General features: G+C 32.9%; 2 protein-coding genes across 2 annotated transcripts; both read right to left on the bottom strand.

Moving 5' to 3' along the window:
- Positions 1 to 761: 761 nt before the first annotated feature.
- Positions 762 to 5,182, bottom strand: LOC145604985 (phosphoglycerate mutase-like protein AT74H). Its single transcript, XM_081660983.1, has 2 exons — positions 4,521 to 5,182; positions 762 to 1,394 (listed from the first exon to the last, which is right to left on the bottom strand). Exons 1-2 carry the CDS (start codon positions 4,972 to 4,974, stop codon positions 904 to 906), a joined length of 945 nt encoding a protein of 314 aa, XP_081517109.1. The 5' UTR covers positions 4,975 to 5,182; the 3' UTR covers positions 762 to 903.
- A 9,261-nt stretch (positions 5,183 to 14,443) lies between these two features.
- LOC145605499 (uncharacterized) lies at positions 14,444 to 16,093 on the bottom strand. The gene has a single exon (XM_081661561.1). The coding sequence runs from the start codon at positions 15,984 to 15,986 to the stop codon at positions 15,135 to 15,137; it is 852 nt and encodes a 283-aa protein (XP_081517687.1). The 5' UTR covers positions 15,987 to 16,093; the 3' UTR covers positions 14,444 to 15,134.
- Between the last annotated feature and the right edge of the window lie 4,462 nt (positions 16,094 to 20,555).

The raw sequence follows: 20,555 nt of genomic DNA, 5'->3' as shown, positions 1-20,555 counted from the left end.
ATATTTCAAAATTTCCTTTTCTTTTTGCACATTTAATTCAAAAAATATGCAATACAAAAATTATGCACAAAAAATCCTTCTCATTCTTCTCATTTAAGGAACTTCGTTCTCATTTGACCCTTACTCCCCTTTTTCTCACAAGACTTTTATTCTTTTAATGCCTCATTTCCCATCCTTATCACCCTTACTCCCCTTTTTCTCACACAATCTAAATCGCCCCCTTAGCTCCCTCTCATTGCATCCCTTTAATCTTCCTCTTTGACAATCCAGCTGAAATTCTTCAATTTTTTTTTTTTTTTAATTTAGTTAAAACGCCTTGTCAATTATTTAATTTGCAAAAATTATGGTTGGTAAAATGAAATTAGGTTTTGAAAAAAGAAACAAAAGGTTGAGAAATGAGGATTTCAAAGTTACATGACAAGCACGTGCGCTTGGATCAATGCCGAATAACTTAGTCAATGGGAAAAATCCAACAAAGGATAGCTTCTTACAACCTTTAGTATTTCATAAGGTAGTTTCTTACCAATTTTTTTTAGAATGAGTGGTTTGTCACATAATCTAGATTGCATAATAAGGTTGTCAAAAAAATACTTTGAACGCATATGTCGATGAGAAAATATGTTCAAATTCTCTTTCTTCAAAATTCCATTGCCAACAATAAGAAAGACATTACACAAGAAATTTTTAGATAAAATCTAAACACAGGACACTATAATGAAGCAAATAGTTACCAAAAATACAATCAAGGGCTATATAAAGGACAATATCCGATATTCAACTCCATTCAATTAGTAATTTAGTATACATGGTAAGCAGGTTGTATGAGATTATATCTTATAGTTGAATAAAAGAATCTGCAACCAATGAAGCACCTGCCTGTACAAAGTATAGTAAAGGAATAGATCAACAATTGATAGGTTTATGTTCTTCATCTTCAACATGATTATTGCAACTCTCTTTTAGTCCACCAAGGTGACCATCTTTCCCAGAATAAGGGCTCGAATCGTCATCTGCACTATGGTCTGAATCTTCTAGATGATCAAAGAAGCTATCGAGGTACCAAGTGCATTTTTCATTCCATTCACCCCTCTTAGCATGGGCCCTCCACTTCTGGTCAGCTACCATCTCAGGAGAGAGTCCCCATTCCAGTAACTCTTCCTCTGTGTGGTTGATAGCCAGGCTGTACTCTCCCCCCTCACCTAACTCCATCACTCGATATTCACAGTTGCCTGGATTATTAAGGTACTCAAACTGTTCAACTGTCCACTTGAACCACTTCATCAAAAATACACGTGATAATAAACCATGTGTTACAATTACAAGGTTAAGTTCATGATCAGGGTCATGCTGAAGTCGGTGCATGTCTATGTCCCTCCATAATGACTCCATGAAACCTGCAATTTGCTTAAAGCTCAGTTATATGATACCAAATGCTTGCTAATAACAGAATCATGACAATTTTGGAAGTTTAGAGGGAACAACTCATACACGAAGTAATTTACAACAAATTGATTTAATTTGCCAAAAGAAATTCTAATCCAGCAAAGTAAGGGTTTCCATATAAGCAAAAACTATCCACAGTCGCACAAATCCACAGTCCAAAAAAATATTAACATAATAAAGTAAAATAAACCCCGAGACTATCATGAAGCAGCATACAACCAGGAAAGACGGAAGCATATTTTTTCAAAAGACAAACCGACAAATACACAAGACCACAATTGCACCGCATGTGAAAAAAAAATATAAAAATCTAACTTAATAGGTGGGAGACTTGAGAATTGAAAAGCTTAAAGCAATTACTAGTGCTCATAAGGCTTTCTTGCTACTTATACCACCAACATAAAACTCGTGTTTGCAGAAAAGTCGAAGCAAATGATTCCAAATTGATTAATAAGAATAGTCTTAATCTCTCGGCAAAAGTAAAGTACAACAACGTTAACACTGTTTCCAAATGCCTGTATTCACTATTAAAGCTACCTTCTGAGGGAAGGCGAGTGTAGCACAATGGTCCACAGATTACAACTACCCTGCTCCCCAAATTTCCCCACCCACCACATCAACAAAACAAGGAAAAAAAAGTTTCCTCATTAGAGGAAATTGTTACTATTACCTCCAGGATACCCTCAATATTTTATGCAGATTATAAGTGAATACCAAGTTACCAGCCTAGCACAACCCTTCTTTGTCAAAGTCAATGAATGAACTATAAATGTTAATGAAGATATTAAATACAGAAGTAACAGAACATATAATTACTAAATCCATAGATTATAATGGTTGTATATAACAAGGTTTGCCAATCAACTACAAGAAACTGCAGTATTAAAGTAAAGGGGTGGAGTTGGTTGACCAAATATTTTCAAGACTTGAGACACGGCAGAGCTAAAATCATAGAATAACAGGGATATATATAAGAGCAAAATGGATTCACGTTCGCACCAAGAACAGCAGGGACACTTCAAACTTGATCAGAGCCATGCTCTGAAGAAATTTGTTTTACAAACTAATTACCACTATAAATAGAGTATACTGATAAGAAAAAGTATCTGTATATTATAAGCAGAAAGAGCAAGAGGAGGGGAAGTTGTCATTAAATAAAATTATCATTAACACTATCAAGATCTTTCCAACACAATAGTTCTCCTCGAGAGTTGCAACTTGCAACTGCTAGATTATTTACTGATCCTCCAACCATAAGGCACTCCCATATATACGCAAGCAGCACCAATGAATTATTCTACTTCATAATAGTGAAAGACTAATGGCTCACATTTTGATTCTTAGTTAGCCAAAAAATACATCAAAAGTTATAAAAAGTAAAAATATACGTAGAGAAATAAATTAGTACCTCTAGCCACACATAATAAGATTCCATAAATAAATGCACTCAGAGTCCATATATGATGCATATGAAGTGATCTACGTAACTCAACTTGGGTACTTATGTACGTGTTCAAGACTTCAAGTGTCAGTTTGGCTGATTTGTAAATATATTCCTGATTCTAGCGTGAAGTGTCAAAGTGTCTATACCAGTGTTGAAGTATCAACAATCCAATCCGGGTACTTGAGGTTAAGTGAAGGGTAAAAGTATGCAGAAAGCCAGAAACAATCTACTAGATGTCTCACTCAAAGGCATATAATCTGTACCTTTTCAAGGATAATTACTATTTTATTGCCATTACAGCTCAAAAGACCATAATTTAACATAATTTCACATGTATAACATGATACTTCAGTACTTTGTTTGGATAACTAATTAACTATTGTGGAAGGAAAAGGATGGAATGAAAGAAAAAAGAAGGGAGGGGATGGAATAAGTAAGCAAGCATTTTCCTTCCAATTCTAAGCAATATTGGAAGGAATTCCCTCTCCTTAAAGCCGTTTCCAAAAAATCAGTAGATCTATCCCTCCCTTTCCCTCCAAATTATCATATTCAAACATATGATATTGTCCACATTTCCTGCAAAGTGGAATATTTCTATGCATTATAAGGTTTTTCTCTTGGTTAGTCGACTATGTTCATTGTTCAGCAGAATACTCGGAATTTACAAAAGAAAGAATACACCTAGTTATTGATAATATATAAAAAAGAATCCGTCAATCTTCACGACACTCCTCTTTTGTTTTTTATATTGAATAGCCACTCGCAAAGACAATTCTCCATCAATACAAACACTAACTGCCCTGGATTCCGTCAAATCTCATCAATTTTTTAAAAGAAGCAGAGAGAGTAGATGTGTAACTAACTCATCAAATACTCAAATGCACTATCTCAATAAGAGATTTCCTTAACATGGTCACAACTCATAAATTATACCAAATCTGGTAAACTGCAGATCGTATGATCCAATTTACCCAAACAAGAAACCATGCTACACTTTGATATAAATATAATTCTTCCCAATAGCATAATAAATAATCTTCAACACATAAAATTTCTTATCTTCGTTGACCTTTTCCCAACATAAATACTCGTTGACTTTTCAGATAGAAATCTCAGCCCCAGAATTAAATACAGCAAAAACAATCCAAAGTCTACATCCCATGAAAATTAAATTAAACAACGCCCACAATTCCACCCGATACTATTGAATAAGACAAAGCAATGACAAGATCAAGGTGACTACTTTTAGAAGGAAAGCCTCAACCTCAACAAACATTACTGCAAATCTCCAACAACGATAAATCTCTAAAACTTTCATCACCCATTTCCTACAAATACTATCAAATCCCAAATTCAAAATCTTCAACTCATACGAGCAATGATGTAGACGGAATTCGACCTAAGTTTTGCTAAAACTATAAATGATCATAAACTAGTAATTCATAAAACCAACTATCAATAAACTTCTCACTTAATGCAATCATCATCAAAATAGTAGTATATGCAATATCACTAAAACCCCAGAAAAATTAAACATCAAACAAAAACACCCATCAAACAAAAACACCCAAATAACACACAAAACACAAAAAAAAAATCAAAGAACAGAGAAAAAAGAGAGAGAAGAACTAACTTGAAATACGATCATAAACATCAGCAGCAGATTCACCTTCAGGAAACCGATAAAAAAACCTCCCAAATTTCTCTCTAGTTTCTTTAATAGCCATCATTCTCTCCTCAACTTGAAAATTCCCAAAATCCTGTTCTCTAATTCTACACTCTTCTCTAACCCCAATAACCCTCCTTCTCGGAAACGACCGTCCGATCTCTCGGAGAGTGGATCTAGTCCGTTCATAAGGGGAGACATAGAAATAGACTCTCCAAGCGGCGGCGGCGTCAGCGGAGAAAGAGGAAGTGTCGAGTAAACGACGGATTGAGTTCCCAGCTTGGCGAGCTTGGGTGATTCCGTCGGGAGTAAGAGGGATGCTGTGATCGGGTGTTACTGAGTATGCTTTTGTGTCGATGTTTCCTTGGCTTTCGCCGTGGCGTACTAGGATTATTCTCTTTGGTAGTTTGTAGTGCCCCATTGTTGCACAAATGTGTGGTTTTAAGGTGGTTTTCAGGGTGGTTTTGGGGTGGTTGTGGTGGTTTTGGGGGTGGTTTTGGAGTGGTTTTTTCTGGGTGATGTTGAAGTTGGTTTGGTATTTTTCTGGAAGAGTGGTTAAAAGGGGGGATTAAGGGGATTTATATGGGGTTAGGAGAAGGAAGAAGACGTGTTAAGTTTGGTTGAAGAAATAATGGAATGATGGGATGGACTATTTTGTCAATTAGGTTGGGCGTTTTTTGTTATAATCGGGTTTTTGTCTGGCGGGACAATTTTTTGTACGGGCCTACGGGGTATTAGGTTTTGATGTGATACGGCTAGGGAGCCGGTAATCATAAACTGCTTGTAATTTGCAATGGTAATTTAATTAAGAGTCTGTTCTCATTAATTAAACTCAGCTGAACTGAGCTGAATAATGAATATTTTATAAGAGAAGGAAATTAGGAGCTGAGCTGAACTGAACTAAACTGAATTGAATTTTAACATAAGAGAACATGGCCTAAGTTTGGATCATCAAAGGAAAATTCGAGATAAAAATAATTTGAATTTGACTCCGTCTTAAAAGGTTTGACTCTAAGTTGGAGAAGGGTTAGAGTTGGATTGTACTTATTCACATTTGACTTCAACTTTTATCATTCAATTCACGGTGTTATAGGTCTTTGATAATTGATACGAAGTATTAGTTATGTACTTGGTTAATATTTTAGTCGGTTATATAGCATAGCCAATTGATTTTATAGAAATAGTAGTGTGATTGTTAAATTAGTTCGTTGTTTTATATAAATAAATGAGGTCAGAATAAGGGTCTTTTTTAAGTTTATCATGTAAATTAATATGGTTACTTAAGTAATGCATGCATGACAAACACGCTTATGTGGCTAATTAAGTGTAATTAATGTTTGATTTAAGCTTTACTCCCTTCATTTCTTTTACTATATAAGGTTACGTTTGGGTTTGTTTTTCATGTACTCCATATTAAGAACATGTGTTAGAAGTAGGTGATATGGGCATATATTACAATATACAATCTATAATAAAAATAGAGTAAATAATACTAGTAATCAATTAGTGTAATTATTTGTAACGGAACTTTACCATCACAACTTTCCACAGTGCTTATTTATTTATTTATTTTTAGAAGGGAAAATTTCCATAATGCTTAGCTTAGGGAAGAAAGTTAAATTCGTGGGAAAGGATAGCTAAAAGGGAATATTAGAGGCGGCTAATTGCTTTTGTAATGCTACTAATTTCGGAATATTGATGATGTGGCGTCAATTGTAATTTTAAGATAAGGTTTTCTGTTGTTACCATACGTGATTGGAAATTTGTACAAACTAGTGGCTCATCGTGCTGGACTAGTGGTACGCACACCGTGAGCATGCTTCAATATTCAACATGTTCGATTCTTTCCCCATTCAAAAGCAACAACTAATATGCTTGCTTTTCCAACCTATATATGCATTCTACTTTGTATTGTGTTGTGCACATTACTTCTATGCTTACATTACGCAATTTTGATCAAGTGTTTTTACTTGGTTGACATTGAAAAAACATGAAAAATTGCGTATATTCTAGGATTTTTAGGTTGGAATTTTGACTTCTTAAAAATTAATATGGAGAAAATTGTTGACATGCATGTTAAACAACCGTGTGTGGTTTTACTACCTCTTTTATTCCCCTTTCGGATATATTCATTTATGTATGTGCTTTGTATAGTCCTTCATAAAAAATGTTTGTTGTATATATAGTATCTAATGTGTAATTTTACCTTGGTTTGACATCTTACGGTTCCCTTAAGTTATATGTGATCAAGCTAAGGAGTATTATGATGTAGAATATTTTCTCCCTCTTTAAAAATTATCTTATTTTAATATGATGAATTTCATAATAAGCAGATTTATAAATAATGTACGTAGTATTTCTTATATTGAACTTCAATTCAATTGTTTCGAAAAAGAACCATGCATGGATGGCCGAGTAGATTAAATTGTTGGTTGCCTCTAGGAGTATACATCATCAATCATATTGTAAGTAACGAGTGTATGCATACAATATATATATATGGACAATTAGCTTTTATGCTGCCTAGCTTTCAAAGCATTCTTTATGCCAAAACACTAGTACAAAAGTAAAGTTAATTCATATAGAAACCTATTTTTTAAGGTTATCCTCATATATACAAGTAGTAAGTTTAGAGAATGATGACTTTAACAATAACAACATAACTTAGACAAATAACACTCTTAAAAGGTAAACATTTTCACATTCTTTAAAATCACCTTTTCAAAATGTAGACTAGAATAGCTATATTGTTCACATATTTTCCATGTGATACACTATAAATTCAACCATAATCTCCACTTTTAGTGTAGCTTGTTTTTTAACCTTTAACCTTATAACTTTTTCCTACCTTTTTAATAAAGAGATGTAACTATTTTTCTTAATAACAACTCCATGCATCATGCATGACTCATGTTCTTAGCGTGTACTTGAGTGCATATATTCGTTACAGTAACAAATTTGACAAATTATGATATTTGCCACTTTTTAAAGGAACAATTGGTATCCTTGTAGTACAATTAAGGCAGTTGGCAACAGCGTTACGTGCATGCGAGTTAAGACCATATTATGATTAAATTCGGCGGTGCATGCAATGGTTGACTTGCATCTCTAATTCTTCATTACTCTTCGTATTTAGTCGCTTAATTTAATTGTGAACCTTCTAAGATCATGCTAATTATAGTTAATTAATTAACACAAAAAATCTAGAATTAATAATAGATTAATAGTTTGGGTGTTAATCAAGTGACGTGCAGTGCATTATACTAATTATATGATTAAGATGTCGGTAATTTTGTCTTCTGAAGACAAAGAACGAAGCTGCCATGCACGTGGTTGGAATTGGATTATTGTGATCTTAACACAATTAGTCATTCATATTCAGTGTATTACCATTTACAATATCTATTAAGGTATACAACTTTTTCTTTCAAGTCTTATGGGTGAAGCTTAAGTTAAACAATTGAGTATTTTATGCTTATTTTGTGATATTAACATAATCAAAGTAATATGGTTAATCGCTTTACATGTCAAGTCTTAATTCGTTGTGTTTTTAAGCTATATTGTACTCGTATTAGTTTATTACAATTACTTTACCGCGCTCTCCTCTTGAATTTGAAAAGATCGATGCATCCTACTTGTACCTACTTATACACTAGTAATGTACTTGCGCACTTTTTTTTTTTTTTTATGTTCTACCTAGTTCACCCTTTGGGCTAATTCAAATTCGAATATTAGTTCTGGATTGTTAGGTTTCGGTCCCCTCTCAATTGTTGTTGTGGGGATCGAACACGGGTCCTTCCTACTAAGTATAATATTAATCACAACTACACCAACAACCAATTGGTATTCATTGATATAATTTATGGTCTAATTACAACCATTGATATACATGAACATGTTTATACGATTATTATACACCGGATACACTCATTGACAATTTATCATCAAAATAAGTCTTTAGTGACTAATTTTAGGACTTAATTTTATACCCGTCATGGCCCTCAATGCTTCTCTTAAAAGTTAAAAGTACAACAAATCCCAAAGTTGGGCCAGACAAGTACAACAAAAGATAATATTTGGGCCAAACCCAATGTTTACAAGCACTAGTACTGTAGTACACTCTTGGCAAATGGGCTGACCCAAACATTTAGTATGAGAAAATGGATAAGGGAAAGAAGATGTAAACAGAATGGTTAGAATGTTACATTTTGTTGAATTGGAACAGAGATTTTTGGTACCTGCGTTTAATGTAGGGACTAATTTTATGGAGTGTGATGCATCGAATTCGCGCGTGCAGTCGTGTAGGTGATGAATATGTGAGTAGCAAGCTCAATGTATTGTGTGTTTAGTTAAACACTAAGTACCATACATGCCACCATGGTTTGAAATATAAGGGAAATCTATTGTAGTCTACTGCAACTTAAGGACACAACTAGGCCAGCTAAGGGCTAACAACGGCTGCCTTAACTTTGAGTCACATATTCCTCTCTTTACAAGAGAAAAGAGGTATATCATGAATTATGTAGATGTCATCCTAGTTAGTTGTCTCACTTTCTCATAATGTCGCGTTATGTGATTCAATCGTCGAGCTGCAGATCGAATGTCTCAAGCTGTTATGTCCTAGGACAGGATGGATTTTGAATGCTAGATCTAGCCTAGTGAAAGAAGCTTAGGTTACCTACACAGATTTTATGGATTTGAGTCTCCGGTAGGTATGTATACATTGAAATGTATAGTCAATATAGTTGCCAATGGTAGATATAAACCGTGAATATTTGGTGGCTTAATATTTTGTAGTACACAACATATTTGCTAGCTTAAATTTTGTGCTAGTGGAAGGTGTTAATCTTGTATAGTTGTATGAGATGAACTTAATTTTGATGGATTTGTACCAATATTCCTTTTGGTTTGGTAATTCGTATCACACAGGCCCAATTCAACAGGACTGTATGGATTGATGGCAAATTAGCAATAATTGCCATTTTCCATTTATACTTAATAGTTAGAGCATCCACAACCACAATTGATAGCTACAGATCTTAAACGGATGTAGCTTTGGCTTCCCACATTCTCAAACAATATCAATTTAAGCTACAACTTTCACAATGACAAGGTACGACATCAATTTTTCTAAAACAAAGGTAATGCATGTAAAAGAAATAATCAAATGCAATTTATTTGTTTTATTGGACAATAGATGATTTCGGCTTTGTGAAACTACACAACTTTGTAGAGCTATCAGCTATGTAGTTTTACCAAAGCAACAACTTATATAGCTCTATATTGGTAAGCTACTAGCTACAAGCCTACAACTACCGATAAATTACAAGCCAAGACCTATTTTTTACACCATTGTGGGAGCTCTTACTACATTTTGCACATTAAAAGTGTCATGAATCTTGATTGGGTCTGAATTCGTAAGATTCAAATCTAGACTTTATTCACATTCTATTTTCATTTTATATAAAAACATTAAAAGAAATGTCGAAGTTGAGTGAAAAAAAAAAAAGTCAAGTATGTCAATCATGCCGAAACAGATGGAGTATTTAAAACCAAAGAACACGAACCCCAACTCTGGCCAATGAATGAACATAAGAGTTATAACCAAAATGATGTTTTGTTCATTGGAGTTTATATTCTTGGAATTTTATTTTGTTATTTTAATATTCATGTTCTTTAATTTGATTTTATGCTTGATATTCATTGGATTCACAGTGTGCAGCGCTGTGTGTACTATCTATGCATACGGCTCCACCATCAAATTGGATAAGGGCATATATCACTTCACATTGACCTAATAACTTAAGATATAACTTAAGATTTGATATTGGCGATTATACGTGATAGTTCTGGTAGATTTATATAATATTAAAGCTAATAAGAGTGTATTTATGCCATTATATATTACAAGTCATACAAATGTGGTTCAAAATATTGACCAATCTTGAATAGTAGTATGGTCGGTTTTGCCTAGTTTACTAATATTGATTGATATATTACATGTTGGTATCCCACCAAGATTTTCCCACCTCTTTATGGAGTAAAGGGCCCATAAAAAAGGAGGTGAAGGCGACTGATATGATAAATTTTCAAAGGATGAGAATCAAACACTATTTTGGTAAGTGGGAGATCCCTTTCTAACTTCCAATTCCCACTAAGTACGTTTGGTTCATATCTTTTCTTGTGCTATAATGCTATCAAACAAGTTAATAGTCACCATGCAATTACGATCATGATCCATGCAAATTTCATTCATTGAAGTTGCCCTTCAAGATTTTGATTTGATGGGTCAATACTCAACAACTAATTAACTATGTTAAAACAAATACTCCCTAGATCTAATCTAGAATAATTACCGATCTCATTCCAATTAAAATTTTATCACAAAATAGAAGTATTATTATTTTATTTTTTAATCTATTTTTTTTAATAGTAAAAAAAGTCATTAATAAAAAGTCATACGATATCTATAAAAGAGATTCGACTTTAAAAAATACATAGGATACTGAATCAAATAAAAAATTTCTTCATAAAAGCTACGATCGTCGAGTATATCTTGTAGTTTTGAACATCTTTCGCTTATATCGTTGGAAAATACAACCTTGTTGGAGGGACAATATAATGATCCTCTATAGTCGTAAGGGATGTTTTCCTTCTGATCGTCTGACTGTATTCGAAAGCTTGATAACCCTTGCAATCTCGCATAATTTTTCAACCAACGAAATGATTTCACGACAATTTATTATATCTAATATCATAGATTCAAACCTAAGGAAATTCTCCCCCGAAAAGAGGGGATAAACTTGTCTTTTAAAGGATGTCGAAAAACCCTTGTCTTTTGAGGGAGAAAAGTTCCTCCCAAAAGGAGGAAGCATTTCTATAAACCTAATAACAACTTTGAAAAAAAAGAAGCTTGAGGCATTCTATCGGCTAATAAAACCGGTGAAAGCTCCTATAAAAAACAACAATAAAGGCTAGGGTTTAGGAGAGAGGAGAAGTCAGATCGAACGATGCTGCCTCGACGTAGGAATAAATCAACCAAACCTAATCAAACAAATTCATAATCTTTATATTCTTTTTTTTTTTTTAATTCATATTCTTCAAGCTAGATGTATGTAAAAAAAAAACAAAAAAGTTTTTATTGAGAAACAAATGAAGCAATACTGCTATGATGTTCATTCCTCATATTCATCCCATATATATATATATATGATAGAGTATAAAACATATTCTTGGGCCTTAATCATCACCTTAAAATCGATTTTGGTTGAGTTGGTCCTTGAACATTATGATATCAAAGGCAGCATGACACAAAGGTCACAAGTTTAAATCTCATTCACCCTCTCAGCTCACTTCCAAGTGGATTATTTCGCGCTGGGTATATATGAGGATGACGACCTATACTGCATCCACATTTCAAGCCCAACGGGCTCCCATGTGAGAGGACGTGATAGAGCATAAACACATTTTTAGACCTTGACTATCAGCTTAAGTTTTTGATTGAGTTGGTCCACCACTCCATCTTTGAAAAATTGACTAAATATTATCATAATAAATAAACAAATCGAAGTCATATGAATTATCTTTGAATTTGGTCTCAATATATAGTATTATAATAGTACTTTTTTATATTTTTTTATTAATACGTAATTAGAGATACCGATAGTGGTACATTTTTAGACGGAGAGAGTATTTGGAAATTTTTTTTTTTTTGACAGGAGTATTTGAATGATTAATACAAAGTAGCATTTAACTTTTGATAAATTTGTAGGGTTAGTTTGTCTTCATAATGACTTGATTTTTTTTTTTTTTTTTTTTTTTTTTTTTTTTTTGGTATTAATATTCTCAACTTATATTCCGTATCTTCCTTGAAAAAGTTATGGAAAATGACGTGTAGAAAAGGTAATGATGTGGCTTCATTAAATATAATTGTCTTTGTCTATTTACTTTTATTTTTCTTCCCACATGGCTGATTGATTTGATTAAATAATTGTCTAATTGGGTTGAAGATATTGACCAAACATGTCCCCCCATAAGGAAATGATGGAAGTAGAAAGCAACCATACAACTATGAGTCTTTGACACGGATAAATGTGAAAATACATTTAAAAAAAAAAAATTGATTATATTCATCAGCCATAAAATATTTATATATTCCTCCGTCTTTTAGTTTATAACGATTTGATTTTAGTAAATACCCTACATTTTTAACTCTAACATATACATTGCCCAAATACAAAGTCTATCTTATATGTGGCTAGCCATATGGTGTAGCCACTTCACATAATCACATGTAAAGTATAAGACTATTAATTAAGTAATAGTGGGTTACGATGATGAGAAAATGAGGTTAAAGGGTTACTTTTGTAAATAAGTGAAAGAGTTACTCGAATAAACAAATGGGGTTACTTATTTCTAAATTACTTGATTCTGCTCGTTTAATAAATTTGGGTTACTTTAATGGTTAACATAATAACATGGAATTACTCGTATGAAAAAATGAGGTTACTCATACATATAATTATAATATAAACCAATGTGGTCATACCGTGTGCTAGCCACATACAAGACTTACTCTTTGTAACTTAAAAAGAAAATTATTTTATATGAAATAAGATAAACTATAAAGAATTGCAAAAGGTTGTAGAAGTATCATTGAAAAGGTCAATATTATAGCTTAGGTCTCTTTCAAATTAATTATGCAAATACTTAGCTTATCATACATAATATATATCATTATTATGATGCAATAATGGAGATACTCTAACTTGAAAAAATGATGCATATCGTTATTAATCAGTCCCACATTAATCATTGTTATAAAATTATAGAGAAAGAATTCAATAAAAGAAGAGAATGATAAAAAAGGCCAAGCTACTGTATTTTTCTAATGACTTACCAGTAACAAACTAACAATGCACCATTCCCCGTTTTCTTTTCTTCTTCTTCTTTTTTTATATTTTTTTTTTTTTTGAGGAAATTCTTCTTTTTTTATATTAATAATTGATTATTATAATCAAAGTAATAACCGGCAAAATTTAAATTCAATTTACGTGCAATCATTTTGAAATAGGAGTAGTTTGTCGTATTCTAATGAACTTCATATATGCTATTATACCTTTTCTTATTAGGGGACTTTTGATCACTTTTTTTTTAAATAATAAAACAATTTAAAATCATTTAATCTTACTTTATTAATATTTTCTTGGGGCGTACAGAGAGGCATAAGGATTAAGGCCATGTATTGTTCACCTAATTTTTACTTATTTCAGAAAAATAAGTTCACATAAGTTCACATCAGGGTTAATAAGTTCAAATAAGATAAGTTCAGGAAAAATAAGTTCAGATAAGTTGTGATAAGGGCTAATCAAGGCTACCCAAATTTAATTTATAACTAAAATAAGTTTTAATATATGGGCTAAAAAGTTCAGATATGATTAGATAAGTAAAAATCAAGTGAATAAAACGCACCTTGATGTAGATGAGATAATTACATGTCTTGATTTCCATATATTATTTTAATTCAATGAAGAATCTATTTTCAATTACTCCATGATAAAAATCCTCGTCTTTTACCTAATTATAATAATATGATGTGGTCATTCACTCATTCTTCTAGAAGAAATAAGGTTATTGTAGATATAATCTGATTGTAATTAATAAAAAATACATTAAAAAATGTAGTTGGGATTTGTCATTTACCAACTACGGAGTAATATGCAAGTATGCAACATAGAAAAATTATCCTCATAGCTTTGAAAGAAAAATTAGGTAAATGTGAGTAAGATAGAGACTAGGGTAGGATTAAAACACAATTCATGAGGAGTGAAATAGAGAGAAAAGGTGACTAAAGATAACTAATTGAGATGATGGATTTTAAATTAGTCCTAACTAAGCCCACAATTTGCACAATGTCAATTTCTCATTTTCATGAGCAATCAAATGAGATTATACTCCATATCCTGCAACAAGAATGCAAGCAAATACTTCGTAATACTCATGCCATTTAACTAATTAGTTGAGTTTTTGCCTAAACCCTAAACAATCAATAACCTACACTGTGAAATTGTGATTTTCTAGCTAACCATCTTCTACAAAACTCAATTAAGTCCTCTCTAACATCCTGTCTTCATGAACGATATACGAGTTTAATGTCTAGATAAACTACACGAACTAAAACACACACAAAAATATAAAAAAAAAATAAAAAAGTCATGTATTCTTCTTGTTATTAATGCTATGTAACAACACCATGTAAATGCAGCCCTAACATAGTAACATAGCAATCTTTCCACCCAAAAGTCACCGTCCAAACAGAAGGGAGTAAAAAAAAATTGTCATAGACAACTAGAGCGAAAATTCGACCGTTGAAAGCACCAGACATTAACCGCCAAAACAAGCAGTCAAAAACGCGTCATCCACTCCCGCCTTGTACCTCTTCAGGCTCCACCACCATCCACCACCCGATAATTTTTTTAGGGTAAAAATTAAAACAAAATAAAAAACAAAACCAATAACAAAAACAAAAATCCCCTTACTTCTGATCTAAATCCTGCAACACCCCAACAACAACAACAACAATCAAATGGTTGTCACACATCTATGCTGTTGTGGACCCCACACATGATGCATCACCCGTTGCTGATAACACCGTCGAATTCCTCCCGCAGCCGCCGTTGCCGGCACCCTCCTCAACTCCCTCTCCTCCTCCTCCGCCACCGTCTCAGCTTCGTCATCCGACAATTCATTCGTCTTATCTTCTTCATTTTCCACCTCTTCAGCATCATCACCGTAATCTTCCTCGTCATCGGAAACACCGGCGCTTTTCACAAGATGCATCCTCAATCGTCCATTATCACGCGTTGCGCAAAGAATCTCTGGATGTTCAATCATAACACCAATAATCTCCAATCTCCCTTCATTTCTCACCGATTTCAACACGAAATTTCTCCGACCGTTTTCACTCAACGACGTTAATGGCGGCGGAAACTTCCTCTCCTCCCACCTCTTCCCCACCCCTCTCTCTCTCCTCCTCGGAAAACATCCTTCCGATGAAGACGAAGAAGACGACGATTCTCCGTCGTAATTCCTACAGCTATTCCGACCCAGATCGTCGAAACTCGATATCATCTCATCGGAACTCTCGAACCCGATACTCTCCGTACACGACATCAGGTCTATGTGAGCGGAATTCCCCTTATCTCCGGCGGCGGAAACCGCCGGAGTTATGGGGAGGAGTTCGACGGGTTTAAGGGGATGATTGTGATTATCGACGGAAAGGGTGAAACAACGCGGTGTTTGGGATGGTGGATGAAGAGAAGAACAACCACCAAGTGTTTGATGAAATGCTTGAGAGAAGTGGTCTTCCTCCAAGGAAGGAGGAGGAAGGCCAAAGAATGAGTTCACACTATTATTCCTGCAAATGCTCGTCATCTCTTATATTTTGTGACTTTATTTTTTCTCTCTCTTAAATTTTTTTTTAAAAAAAATTAATCTCGTCTATTTATTTTTTCTTTTATTTTGAATTGGGAAATGTTCGTTTTTTTTCAGGTAATTTTTTTATTTATTTTGGGAAGGGTGTGGTTGCTATAAATACGAAGGAAATAAGATGGAAGTAGATGGGGGATATGAGCTGGTAGTGAAGGTGATCCTACGTGGGTCCCTCTGTACTTTCTCGTTCTGTTTTGTCACCAGACGGACTTACAATAACTTATTCTAATACACGGGATATATTATTTAAAGGAAGGAAATTAGCTTTCTGATTTTTGGTTTCACTTAAATAATTTGTAAATCTATTTCACATAAGAATTATCGTATTTTGGGTGGGGTGTGAGAAATATAGATGAGGATGATTTTGATATGGGTAAGCTCAAATTTGCTATCTTCAAGGTGAGAACACAAGTCTAAAAACTGTGTAGAAAAGAAGCCGTTAGAAAAGGAAAAAAAAAATATGAAAGTTTCAAAATCTGTGTTTTTTTTATGGGGATTAATTTTTGGTTGATTTTAAGGTGATTTTTGGGAATAAGCAAGTTATATTGAAACAATGAAACGTAAAAATTAAAAATTAAATTTAATGCAAACGAAATTTATGGTAATGTTACTAGTGTAGACAGCTCAAGCACAGCTACATGAACTAATCCTCTAGCAAAGGAAGAATATACGGAATATGTAAAAAAAAAAAAAAAAAAAAAAATCACATTGAATAAAAATAATTAAATAAATAAACAAATATGTAAAAGAAAAAGTAACTAAAATTTTCACTATGAGTGATAAATAAATACATTAAATTAGATAAAAAATAAGTACGGAGTACTCAAAATAGTTATGGGCATTTTTTGGCATCATAAGTTTGACTAAATTGGGAAATTGTACTTTGTGTACTGTGAATTATCATCCGTAGGTGTGTACTTGTTTTATCCTTTGAGAATCCTTGAGAGTTGAGACTTATCATCAAATTAAAGTGGATATTTATTGAAATAATCGGACATTCAGTTTTGTTTTGACCATTTTAATCGTTTTTTTTTTTTTGTGACCATTTTAATCTCGTGAAATTAAAATAACTCCGTTTTCTTTTGCTGATTTTGCTATGCTCTCAATCAATTTAATTTTATTTGTCATTTAAAAAAGATTTTATGTGGTATATAACTTATCTAAGGTTATATTACGTTCAACTTATTTACTCCCTCCATCCCCTTTTGATAATCCCTTATGTGCATTTTTCACGGGAATTAATAAACACAAATATGAATAGTAAAAGTACATTGAAAAAGTAAATTGACATTGGGTATACAAAAACGTAGAGAGATAAAGTAATAAAAGTACATGGGAAAACAAAATTTACATGGGAAATTTGCACAAGTATTGTTGCAAATTGGAGGAAATTTTACTAAAAAAATTAATATTAATGGTGGTAGGAAAAAACAAATGGGGTGAACATTTTGGGACTAAAATTTGCTAATAAGGGACTATCAAAAGGGAACGAAGGTAGTAAACGAATAATTTTTTTTTTAGAAAATATTAAATTAGCATAGACCATATATATTCCATATCTTTTTATTTTTCTGAGGCTTATCTTCAAATTTATTAAATCTAATAATTATGAAAATTTCGTACTTAAAAGGCACTCTTTAATAAAAATCTAACGACATAAAAAAAAATAGATCCAATTGAAATAATTTGGATTTGAAATCAGATCAAATAATGAGAATTATTCATAGCCTAAAGCCCTAAATACGAGTAGGATAATACCATTGTCATGTTTCATCCTTTTGGTGAATGAAATGAATGTGTTTAATTGTTTATGATCTATTGAGATATAAATGTATATTGTAATATGATCATATGAGATATTATTGTGAAAAAGTATATGTGATTTATTGTGATAGATTAAAGAAATTATCAAATTAAGATATATAATCTATAACTCTATACATGTACATTGTAATGTGGCCAAATATTATGAATGAAATGAATAATTAAAAAAAATACAATGAGAAATACAATAAATATTATTAGGAAAATGCTATACATAGCCCTTAGGGCTCACTGGCGGATCTAGGGGGGTACATAGAGTTACAGTTGTACCCCCATTCTGCCAAAAAAAAAAAGTCTGGTAAGAAAAGAGACCGCCTTTATCAAAGAGGTGGTCTCTTAGGTTCTGTTATGTAGGTAGTTATTCACTTATTCAGCCCGCCTTTTTGTGTAACATCAAAGAGACCGCCTACTTAAAAAACAGGTCTCTTAGCCTCTTTGGTGATAATTTTAATTTTTTTTAATTTTTTTTTTTTTTTTTGATAAGAAAAATACAAAAGTTAGGTAAGTCTTCTCTCAAGACTATACCCTAACTTATCTAAAGAAATAAAATAAGAAAAATTAGCATCTACATTAGGGTCAATGTTTACATAGCCTGAAATTTGATGACCTATAGTTGCAACATAATAATCTGCTGCACGATTAGCTTCTCGATACACATGGCAAATAGAAACAACCTCAAAGTGAGCTAACAACTTCTTAATGTCATTCATTAGCAATTGAATTTTCCAAGGACAGCGTGCTTTATCCAGCAAAATATTTATAATTTAAAGGTTATCACCTTCAATAAAAAGTTTTCGTATATTATGTTCAATAGCTAAGAGAAGACTGTTATGCAGAGCTGTAGCTTCTGCAATAATAGGAGTCGAGGTACCAAGATTGTAAGCATGACTAACAACATTATTTCCTGTATAATCTCTAATAACAACTCCGGCTGACCCAAAGTTATTACAAACAGAACCATCAAAATTAATTTTGAAAACACCAGGGGCAAGAGGGGACCAAGCTACTTGGATGGTTTTATGGTAAAGAGGAGAATGGGTTTTGGGAACAATGTCATTAAAAGAATCAAGATGAGAACGAATATTCCATTCTGTAAATATTTTGAAAGCTCTAGAATAAATACTCATAATAGTAGAGGGGATATGACTAAAAATAAGAGCATTACGACCTTTTCATATACTCCATAAAGAAACAATAATCTTTTTTACAGGAAGGTTAACATTATGACGAATGTCCCGAAAAAGAGTAAGGAGATTCGGGGTATTAACTTGAGTTCCCATCCAATGACTAACGATATCTGCATCCCAATACTGTCTAATAAATGGACAATTTAGAAACAGATGATCCTGTGTTTCAGCATGTGAATTACAAAAGGGGCAAATATGAGGGACATTAATATTACGGTAAATCAAATTATTTCTAGTTGGAAGACCATTAAGTAGCAGTTGCCAAATAAATACCTTTAGTTTTGGAGCAATATCAAGTTTCCAAATCCAAGAAAATTCCCATTTTGCAGGAGAATTAAAGTTATGAGCTAACCAGGTTGCTGACTTTACCGTAAACTCTCCATTACCAGAAAAACCCCAACAGGGTTCATCAAAAGTATCATTAACTAGCAAAGGAATACCTTTAATGGTCTGAACTATGTGAGGAGGTACCACTAAAGATAGAGCTGCAATATCCCAAGAATGATCTTCAGTAATAAATTGATCAACTGTAAGGTCTAGATTTTGAATATCAGAAATATTTAAATCTAATAAAGTAATTAAATTCGTAGAAGAACACCAATTATCTAGCCAAAAAAGAATATTAGAGCCCGAACCAACTTTCCATCTCAGCCCCTTAAGAAGAAGAGGGCTAACTTGTAAAATTTTTCTCCAAATCCAGGAGTCCTTAGCGTGGGGTTTACATTCAAAAAAAGAGCTATGTTTTAAATATATTATATTGGTGATAATTTTAATTTCTCCAGCGGGAGATTAGTATTTTCAATAAAAGAGACCTGTTGTTCCAGATGACAGGTCTCTTAGATAATATCTTTTTTTTTTCTTTCCCAAGCATATTTAGTTACTCAATAATAAGACTTATCGTCGAAGGATGGGATGTATTGTACACGCCATTAGTAATACAAAGTAATATGATTTATTAATTCAAAATTTAGTTAGGAAAAAATTATTGCAATTTATATTATTTTGTAAATTTTTTTTTATCGAAATTCATTTCGTACCCCCATTTCATGTCGTACGTACATTACACAAGATAAGATAAAAAAATACTTCGAACTCTTTATTAGGGTCATATAATGACGTTTGGAACCATATATGACCCTTATATGTTGCCTTAAATGTCCGTGGTAGGCTTGTGGTCACGATATCGGTGCAAGTTTGGAACGGGTAAGTTGACTGTTTAAACGCATATTGGATGGTTCCACCCACTCAATTGGACTCCCGGAGGGTATTAAGAACCATGGTTAACATCTCGGAAATTTTAATTTCCGGGCGAAAAAAGGTTGTTTTGAGACTAATAACTCATAAAACATGTAATAAAGATTGATAAATGAGCCATTCTCACACCAATTTGTTTGTAATACCAACTGGAATACTGTATTTTTATCTCTGTATAATTTTACGAGGTTTGCTTTGAATTTAAGGTGAAAAAAAGGATTACGGAGTAATAAGGGCCAAAATGTGT

Source organism: Chenopodium album, chromosome 22, assembly GCF_948465745.1.
Source record: "Chenopodium album chromosome 22, dcCheAlbu1.1, whole genome shotgun sequence".
Lineage (NCBI taxonomy): Eukaryota > Viridiplantae > Streptophyta > Magnoliopsida > Caryophyllales > Amaranthaceae > Chenopodium > Chenopodium album.
This window is presented reverse-complemented; position numbering and strand designations above follow the sequence as displayed.